Source organism: Coenobita brevimanus, chromosome 108 (assembly GCF_032717465.1).
Source record: "Coenobita brevimanus isolate Jiangsu-jjx chromosome 108, ASM3271746v2, whole genome shotgun sequence".
Lineage (NCBI taxonomy): Eukaryota > Metazoa > Arthropoda > Malacostraca > Decapoda > Coenobitidae > Coenobita > Coenobita brevimanus.
Window position 1 is genome coordinate 13,049,555 of NC_137061.1, and position 10,212 is coordinate 13,059,766.

At 40.6% G+C, this 10,212-nt stretch overlaps 1 protein-coding gene across 1 annotated transcript in view; it reads left to right on the forward strand.

Annotated features, from left to right (window-relative positions):
* The window catches only part of Nup205 (nuclear pore complex protein Nup205), a 97,083-nt gene extending 90,630 nt beyond the window's left edge, over positions 1-6,453 (forward strand). Inside the window, exon 7 of the mRNA XM_080285835.1 lies at positions 5,313-6,453. Within this exon, the coding sequence (XP_080141961.1) occupies positions 5,313-5,495 (183 nt within the window). The 3' untranslated portion in view covers positions 5,496-6,453. The remainder of the gene's footprint in view (positions 1-5,312) is intronic.
* The last annotated feature ends 3,759 nt before the right edge of the window (positions 6,454-10,212 follow it).

Consider the following 10,212-nt stretch of genomic DNA (forward strand, 5'->3'; position numbering starts at 1 on the left):
CTGAATTTGTAACACTGGATGTGAGTACTAGCTGTATTAGCAGCGCTGCCTATAGCTACACACTGGCTGTACTGATAGGTGTTACAGGACTGCACTTGAAAGCCTGGGCGATTTAAAAATTCCCTGGATCACAGAAGTGACTCCCCGTGGTATGGTACATATGTAACAAGCGTCACGGTAGCAACGGCCCGCGAGTAAGGGAATAATGAATTGTTGAACATAGAGAATGAAAGTAATGCGAGTATAAGTGGTTGGGGAATGGCTGGGAGAAGGAGCAATGTGAGAAGAGAGGAAGAAATCAGTAGGATGTACATTGTAGATGCAATGAAGAAAGTCAGAATGGGGAAAGCCCCAGGAATTGATGGAGTGTGTGGTGAAATGCTGAAGCATGGAGGAGAGATAGTAGTAGAATGGATGTGGAAGATGTGCAGGTTGGTTTGAGAGGAAGGTAGAGTCCCAGAGGATTGGAAGTCAGGTATAATTGTTCCCTTGTACAAAGGAAAAGGGGAAAAAGAAGTGTGTGGTAATCATAGGGGCATTTGTCTTCTTAATGTATTAGGAAAAGTATATGGTGGGATATGTATTGACAGAGTTAGGGAAATAACAGAGGAGTTAGTTGGAGAAGAACAGTGAGGTTGTAGGAAGGGAAGAGGCAGTGTAGATCAGATATTCATTCTTAGATCTTTAGTGGAAAAGCTTCTAGAGAAGGGAAAGAAATTGTATGCAGCCTTCATGGATTTGGAGAAAGCACATGACAGGGTGGATAGACAAGGATTGTGGAAAGTACAGTAAAAGTCCTATTATTCGGCAGCTGATTGTTCGGTAGATCCGACATTTCGGCAGTTTTGAGAAATAGTCCCATTTACGAAAATCATTGATTGTTCGGCAGATGTCCGGAATCATCTCGGCAGTCCAGGAAGTGTTATCTGTGGCTTGTAGGCCTAATGTTTCATTACACTTCTGTATGTTCACTAATTTCTATATTTTTATTCAGATTCAGGTATAGTACTGTATTGATTACAATATTGCACAGTATCATACAGTACAGTAACCCCCCCCCACCAAATTAGTGAGGGTTACATTCCAAGCCCCCACGCTAATTCTTGAAATTCTTTCATTCTTGATGCCTTCCTGAAAATGACATTTACCAGTAATTGCGTAGCCCATGAACCACTGACACTGTAATGCATCACCCATAAATAAATGTTGCTTGTTAAATCAGTTTCCCCGTTGTTTTTAGCTGTACGGCTGTGACAGCTTTAGTATTTTTATTCCTCAACATAATGGTGGAAGGGCCTGTCCTGTTTAACTGAACCTAACCTAACCGAGTTTAACTGTACCTTATAATTTAACCAAACCTAACCTAACCTAACCTAAAGTCAGAAAAATACTTAAAAATAAACTGGAGGAATATGAATTGCTAAGGTCTTTCAGATGAAAGTTAAACTTACATTTAGCGCTCATTCTTTTGTTCGTTTTTGTGTTTAATGTGAAAGAGAGAGTATTGTTGCAAACAGTAATATATCCCATTAACCCCTTAATAACCTCCAGCATTGAACAACCCTTTACAGTACCAATGTCAGTGATGGAAAGTTAGTGTGTGCTCTAAAGAAAACTGAGCAATTATGGGAAGGGAATGAAGGTCACAGGTATTTTTACACGACTCTACGCTACGATTCCAAGCAGTCAGGCTGTCGGTTAATCTCAGATGTTTTCGCCCATTTGGTAAATCCATCGTAACTTTATCAATTTTTCCGTGACTCATAGCGATATCATAGTATGGGTTTAGGAAGCTAAATAACATTGCTAGGTGAGCCAGATGATTATCTTCACATCTTTAAGAAAAATACTGTAATTTGATTTCAGAAGAATGGAAGAAACTTTACCTACTCAAAGAGGGATTAAATTTCTTCCATTTTCTTAAAGATGTGAAGATAATCATCTGGCGCACCTAGCAATGTGTTATTTAGCTTCCTAAACCCATGCTGTGATTCCCTATGAGTCACAGGAGAAATTACAAAGTTACAATGTATTTACCAAATGGGCGAAAACATCTGAGATTAACCGACCCCCTGACTGCTTGGAATCGTAACGTAGAGTTGTGTAAACATACCAGTGACCTTCGTTCCCTTCCCATAATTGTTCACAGTTTTTTCATAGCTCACTAACTTGACATCATTGACATCAGTACTGTAAAGGGTTGTTCAATGCCAGAGGTTATTAAGGGGTTAAGGGAATACATTACTGTTTGCATCAATACTCGCCCTTTCACATGTAAACAAAAAAACGAACAAAAGAATGAGTGCTAAATATACGTTTAACTTTCATCAGGCAGACCTTATCAATTCATATTCCTTCACTTTATTTTATGTAATTTTCCGACTATTTTATTTTGTGTTTGGAAAAAGTACTGTATACAGTACTCACTCCAAACATATTTGTAATAATATAAGTAGTGATGAGTTCACCAATACAAGTGATGTACTGAGCTGGTAAGTAATATTCCGTATCATTTCAGCCATCCAGGAAGTGTATCTGACTTGTAGGCCTACTGTGTCATTACACTTGTCTGTGTTCACTAATTTATATATATATATATTTCAGGTTCACGTATAGCACTGTATTGATTGCAGTATTGTACAGTATACAGTACTCTCTTCAAACACAGTTGTAATACCATAAGTGGGGATGACAGTGTTCACCAATATATTTAAGGAACTGAGTGGGTAGGTTTTTGATTATTCAGCAAATCCAATTTCTCGGCATCATCCCGGTCCCATAGATGCCGAATAATAGGACTTTTACTGTATTGAGAATATGTGGAGTAGATGGGAAGATGTTGAATGCTGTGATGAGTTTGTATGAGGGGACTAAGGCTGCAGTGCGTGTGGATAGTGAAGTGAGGTTAGGCTGAAACAGGGATGTGTCTTGTCTCCATGGTTGTTCAGTCTGTATATGGATGGGGTTATAAAAGAGGTACAAGGTAGGGCAGTGGATGTTGGAGTGGCCCTAATGAAAGAGGGCAGTGTTTGGAAACTCCCTGTACTGTTGTTTGCAGATGATATTGTGTTGTTAAGTGAAGACAAAGGGGAGCTGCAAAGCTTGGTGGATGAGGTTGGGAGAGTGTGTAAGAAACGGAATCTAAAGATGAATGTAGGGAAGAGTAAAGTGATGGTCTTTGAGAGAGGTGAAGTCAGTGAATGTACAGTGAGGTTGGACGAGGAGGAAATAGAAAATGTGAGTACGTTTAAGTACTTGGGTAGTGTGATGAGTAAGGATGGAAGTTTGGAGGGTGAAGTGCTTGAAAGGGTACAACAAGAAAGAAAGGTTGCTGGTTCCTTGAAAGCAGTGATAAGAAACAGGGAAGTGAGCATGGAAGTGAAAAAGTTACTACATGACAGTATTGTGATACCACCTCTAACTTATGGAAGTGAAGCTTGGACGTTGTTGGAGGGATACAAGTCAAGAGTGAGAGCAGTGGAAATGAGTTATTAGAGAGGAACCTGTGGAGTCACATGGAGAGACAGACTGACAAATGAGGACGTAAAGAAGCATTGTGGTATGGAGGTGGATGTGATAGGAAGCGTTAGGAGAAACACATTGAGGTGGCTTGGCCATGTGTAGAGGATAGAGATTGACAGACTGATGAAGAGAGTGTATGTAAGTGAGGTGGAGGGGGAAGCCAAGGATGAGATGGAGGGATGGAGTGGAGAGGTATATGAGGGTGGGGGTTGTGAGCTGGGAGCAAGGCAGTGAAATGGCTGGTGACATGGAGGCAATTTGTTGGTGGCCACCCTGTATGGGATTAACGCGTTTGGCAATAGATAGACAGATAGATAAATGTTGTCCTTAGTGCTTGAGTCTGGTCATGCCTGGCCCAGCGGACCCATCAACTGCAGGTAAGCACCTGCCCTTATGGGGTTGTCCCATAGGTTTCCAACACCTTTTATGTTTTGTCAGTGTCACAGTGCTCTGTTATGTGTGGTATGTTGTGTAGTCTTGTTATTCTACAAGCAGGGTATGTGTCATCTGTCATTCCATCCATCCATCCATCTATCATCCAGTCCTAAGTTGCCCCATGAGGAGCGTAGGAGCCCGGGGCTAGGCAAGTTGGTCCTGACATTAAAGATGAGAGTGACCAGCCTCACTCATCCCTGAGTGGCATTACATGAGCAATAAACATCAACCACCCTTTGGATATAAACCTATGCAGACTCAGTTCGATTGGAGTGCTTTAATTACCCACTAAACCACCAGGCACCATAATTTGGTTATATGGTCACCACCCAACGTAGTAAATGGTTTCCTGGTGTACTGGAAACCATTTGGCTTGTCACTTAGTGTAGAGTCACCCACAGGCAGAAGGAAGAGGAAAGAAAGACAGAAGAGGGAGTGTAAAGTCACCTGTAGGCAGAAGGAAGAGGAAAGAATGAAGGAAAGACAGAAGAGGATGGAAGCAAGAGGGGAAAGGGCAGACACCCAAAGCAGAACTACATTGTGTGAGTGGATGGTGAGTGCTCCCCTCCTCCCCTCTGTCTGAATCTGTGATTCCATCCAACCCAAATCAAAGCTGGTAACTGAGGAGGGCTGGGCAATGTGCTGTTCTAAGCCTGTGGTTCTTAACTTGGGGGTAATTACTGTACCCTTAAGGGGGTAATTTTTCCCTTTTAAAGGGTTAATATTGGTAAAACATTGACCTTTCTGGATGAAATTTGGTAAAGAATAAACTATTCTATAGAGTGACCACACAAGATCCTAATGCCAGTTGCAACTACTTACTGCTGTGAAGTGGGTTTTTCTGCAATGCTATAAGAAAAAAAAAAAATCAGGATGCTTGTGGACTATGACACGATGTTTATTGCCTCCAACTGAGCCACACACAGAGAAACTGATTAAAGAAATAACTTTTCATCCATCGCACCAGTAGTTTAACCTAGTGTATGTTCTGCGGAAAACATGATTTAATGTAGTTGAAAAGCATACACTGTCTTCTTTCTGTAGCTTGTATAATCACTTGGAAATACATTATCAGCACAGCACCAATATGTTTTTCTACTTTTTCTCCCGGTTTAAGTAGGATGGGGTAGTAACACCCTATTTTGGGATGCCAGTAGGTAACCTGGTGAAAAGGTTAAGAAACACAGCTCTAAGCCTAGTTAAGTGAACCTGATCAGCTCTGTATAAAGATACTGTACATCCAATGGGTGGATGGCAGGAGAGTTGCTTACAGTATGTGTCTCACAATGGCATGTCCACTGTGGCATTGACAAAACTTGCCCATACAGAATGATGCCAATTTTTTGTCATTACAGGTTGGCATCCCTCGCACCCTGACGGCTACAGAAGTTGAAAATCTTCGGAAGCAGGCATGGTCAGCTCTACAGGATGTGTTGCCTCGCCTACAGAAGGTTCATGATCAGTACTCAGCAGACACTGGCCATGTGGCATTCCTGGCGGCTGCAATTACGAGGGTGCGAAGGCTGCTGGTACACTAACACACCTTGGTACAGTACAAACACTGAAATCGGAAATGCTTGGGTCCATAGGCTTTAGGAAAAATTGAATATCATGGAAATTGGATGTTCAGAGTTGGGAAGCTGTACTATAATACAGGGTGGCTTATGTATGACACTCATTTTCCTCTTCCCTGGTGATTTCTTGTGTGATATGGGGGCAGCACAGTCACCATTATCAGTGGCTGTCGTGCATCATTTATTCTTTTCTTACTCCCACTGCCACACCAACACTAGCAGACTAAGCCAGTGCGACACATAAGATATTCCTGGATGAATCTAAGTGAAGCACTGTTTACAAACCACCCTTTATGTCACATTGTTCCCCATTTATAAACTTGGTTGGTTTCCAGAGTTGGTTCATAAATTGAAATGTCTGAGTCCAGAGTTGCTGGACTGGGCTATATATATACAAATCACTTGTGAACATTGTGAACACTGATAGAAGCTGACATACTATTGTTTTTCCAATTGCCTCCAGTAAAATTTTATATATAGAAACCATAGTACTTTAACACAGTAGTTTGTAGATTTCTTTGAGAAAATAATGCAATAAATTCTTCCCAAATAAGTTTGAATTTCTGAAAAATTGTAACATGAAAGTCAGTAAGCAGGGGCCAACTGTATATCATGACTGGTTTATAATAAGTGTGTAAAGACAGACATATGTGGATGTCAAGGAGTGTAATGTTGATGTGGATGTGTTGGTAAGCATTAGAAGTACCTTGAGATGGTTTGGCCATGTAGAGAAAGTGGAGAATGAGAGACTGATTTGGATATTGTATGTGAGAAGTGGAGAAGGGACAGACAAGAGGATGTGATGGGATGGGGTGGAGTGGTATGTAAGAGAGGGGTGTGTGAGTTGTAGAGATGGCAGTGTGATGGCAGAGGACAGGTTGAGATGGAAGTGAATTGACTGTGGCCACCCCTTCCATGATTAAGGAGTTTGGCAAATGATTTGATGGACATTGTGCCACAAGTTTTTGTTTAGTTTAGGTTAATTAGTGGTGTGAATAGGATCAACTATAAAATATTCTCGCTTACACTGTAATCAGTTTGTTTTCATCTGACAGAACTAGGCCACTCTTAAAGCTTGAATACTAGGTTGTGACTAAAATTTGAAGAGCCATAGTCATGAGATAGGAGTGAGTCTCCTATGATGCTAGTCTAATTAGCCCTCCAGTCTGACAACATATGGTCATTAGCAGGGCTGGGGTCAATTCATTTTTGTCAGTTCAATTCAGGATAAAATATGAATTAATCAATTCCAGTTCAATTGAATTCATTCATAAAAAAAGAAATCTTTAACCCGTCCTGTACCCACTTATTTATTCCCCCCCCCCCAAAAAAAAAAAAAAAAAAAAAAAGACAAATTTTCGACTTGTATTTCCCCTTCCCCCTCAAACCTCCACTTTTTATGAGAAACATCAAAAATTCAGAGAGAAAGTGCTCACCTGAAGTTAAAAATGCCGTAAACAGGTGAGAAGCCCTCATCTGGTACCGCTTTCTGTGAAGGCGCGCTCCGTAAAAGACTCTTCCTATTCGAGGGAAACTTAACCAAAACCACTCAGACCAGGTAAATATTTATTTATTTGGTACAAATTTATATGTAGTACAAGAGTATATTGGTTTTCACACAATAATATAGGTGATATAAGCGTTGTTCACTCACTAAACACATCAACATACCGCACCTACTGTACCTTGGCGACGTTACCTTCTCATCACTTCTGCTCATTACTAACTCTGCTGCCACGTAATTTTTGTCCTCCATGTCAGGAATCACTTTCGCCTTGAATTTCATTGTCGGAGAGACCTTGGTGCTACATGTTTTTACTGGCCAGGTCACTGCTAACAGGTGAGTTGCCGAGAAAATGGTGTGTGTGTGGGGGGGGGGGTTACACAGGGTAAAGCAGTGTCGCCGCCTGGCTGGGGGTAGAGGAAGGTCTTGCCAAAAATCTCCCGTGAAACTTGAAAAATGTGCAAACAACGGGTCTTTCAATTGCAAAACGTACGATATATGTTGTGGGGACAGCGTGAAAAAATGTTGCGATGTGCATCGTATGTCGTGGGGACGGGGCGGGTTAATTCCAATTCAGTTCAGTTCATTATGGTCGATATTTCATTCAGTTAAAATGTTTTCAATTCAAAATCAGTTTTAATCATCCCAGTATCATTAATCTAACGGAAAGAAATAAAAATGAGGTTTCAAATTAACATCTTTATTTATTATTGGAAATGCTCAGCTACACAAACCATTTACATTCTTTACCAACTAAAAGTTCAAATTGTGTAATTCTTTTTATTAGTAAACAAAACAAGAATGAGTCCAAGTTACTGAGGACTGCAGCTGATATCATAAGTTGTTCAAATGTTTCATCCTAGACTGCACCTGTCTGGCCTGAAGACCTTGCCATCAATGGAGTTTATATCAATTCCAGTTCAGTTCAATTAATTTTGTTTTTATATTTTTCTCAGTTCCAGTTCAGTTCCAATTCACAGTTTTTTTTTAATCAGTTCCAATTCAATTCATAATTGACCCCAACCCTGGGAATGAAAAGAAGGATGATGGACTGCCAGAGGAGGGCAGCTTCAGTCTGCAGTCTACAGAGTTCACATTCCCATGAGTAGGGTTGCTGACAGGGTTGTTATGATTTGAATCATGTGATTTAAATCAATTTAAATCAGTGTTTGAGAGGAATGAAGTCACAGAGTGTGCAGTGAGGTTGGATGGTGAGGATATGGAGAATGTGAGTGCATTCAAGTACTTGGGTAGTGTGATGAGTAAGGATGGAACTTTGGGGGATGAAGTACGTGAAAGGGTACAGCAGGGAAGAAAGGTTGTTGGTACACTGAAAGCAGTTATGAGAAATAGGGAGGTGAGTATGGAAGTTAAGAAGTCACTGCATGATGGTATTGTGATCCCTACCCTGACGTATGGAAGCGAGGCGTGGACATTGCAAGAGGGGAACAAGTCAAGAGTGAGAGCAGTGGAAATGAGTTACTTGAGAGGAGCATGTGGAGTAACGTGGAGGGACAGGTTGACGAATGAAGAAGTGAAGGAACGTTGTGGGGTAGATGTGGATGTGGTTGAAAAGATTAGGAGAAATACACTGAGGTGGTTTGGACATGTGGAGAGAATGGAGAATGAAAGACTGACTAAGAGGGTGTATGTAGGTGAGGTGGAGGGAGGGAGAGGGAGGGGTAGACCGAGGATGAGGTGGATGGATGGAGTTGAGAGGTATATGAGGGAGGGGGGGGTGAGTTGGGGGGAGGGGAGTCAAATGGTGGGTGACAGAGTGACTTGGAGGCGTTTTGTCTGCTGCCACCCTTTGCGGGATTAGGGCGTCAGGCTATAGATAGATAGATAGATAGAATATAATCATGATTTAAATCAAGATGGATTATATAAATATAGTAAAAATGAAAGAGAGAGAGAATGTGATGGATGTCACTCAGCCAAATTGCAGAACTTCTGCCTGTCAGAATTCTTTCATTCCCTGAACTGCATCTTTCTGGAACTTGCTTCTCCAGAGTTATTTCCCTCCAAACTTCAACCTACAACTGTTCAAGTCCAACTGGTACAGATATTTTATGAATGAAGGACACCAGTAATCTGGTGTATGGATTATTTATTTTTTTTTATTTCATTTGTTTTTCCTTCCTCTCTTTTGTAAAAAAAAAAATTAAAAAAAAAAAAAGGTGTGTATTGTACAGATGCATCAAGTCTGCTTGGCCTGTACTCTTCCTGTACTGATCTTGATCAAGTGAGACACCAGTGATTGCCTTTTGTTACAAGGCAAATATTAAAAAACAGAGGAGAGAAGGCTCCTTGATAATATATGTGGTTATACTCAGTGTTAACATATGACTAAACTCTTCTTTGAGTACACAGTGACGTGATTCAGTCTAATGATATGATCCTACTTTGACAAAATATAAAAGACAAGTTGGCAACTTTCTTCAGCATCTGACAGTGTGAGTAACCTCGCCCACACCAACAAGTGCTGCCTGGGGTGCACTGCCTTACTGCCACTTCCCTTTCACATTATTATTTTCAGTTTTGTAAGTCTGTTTATTTGAACAATGGTATATAATCATGCCTAATGGATGCATTGCAGCAAGTGGCAGGAAAAAAGACCCAGTGTGATACTCTTGTGACAGAATTCCTAAAGGCAAAAACAGGGTTGGAGAAAAAAAAAATCATAGGTTTTTAAGAATCTGATGTAAATTTTAAAAAATCCAGTTAAAAAAAAAAAAAAAAAAAATGAATTTTTCCAACCTTGGTTGCTGCTACTACTGCTGCCACTACCTGCAATTAACAGTTCTTTGTACAAGTTGACTCTAACTGATAGGTGAAATGAAGTGATCATTGTCGATTTTTATGCCTGTGAGGTGGTCAGGATTCTGGGGGCTTGAATGATAGCATGGCCCATTTAATTGGGCTGACTATAGTTTGTCTCTGTATCAGTTTTTTCCCTGCTCTCTGGACTGTACCTCACCTAATCCTGGGTGAGAAAAGGTGTGTGGATGATGATGGCAATGTACGGCTAAGTGATCTGACACTGACTATATTTTGATTACTTCACAAGGATTGATGAGTCATGCCCATGGCATGTGTAAATAGTTTTCTTTTTTTTTTTTCTTTCTTTTTTATTGTTGTATGTTGGTCTTTGAGTAAAACTATGTGTTATGTGCT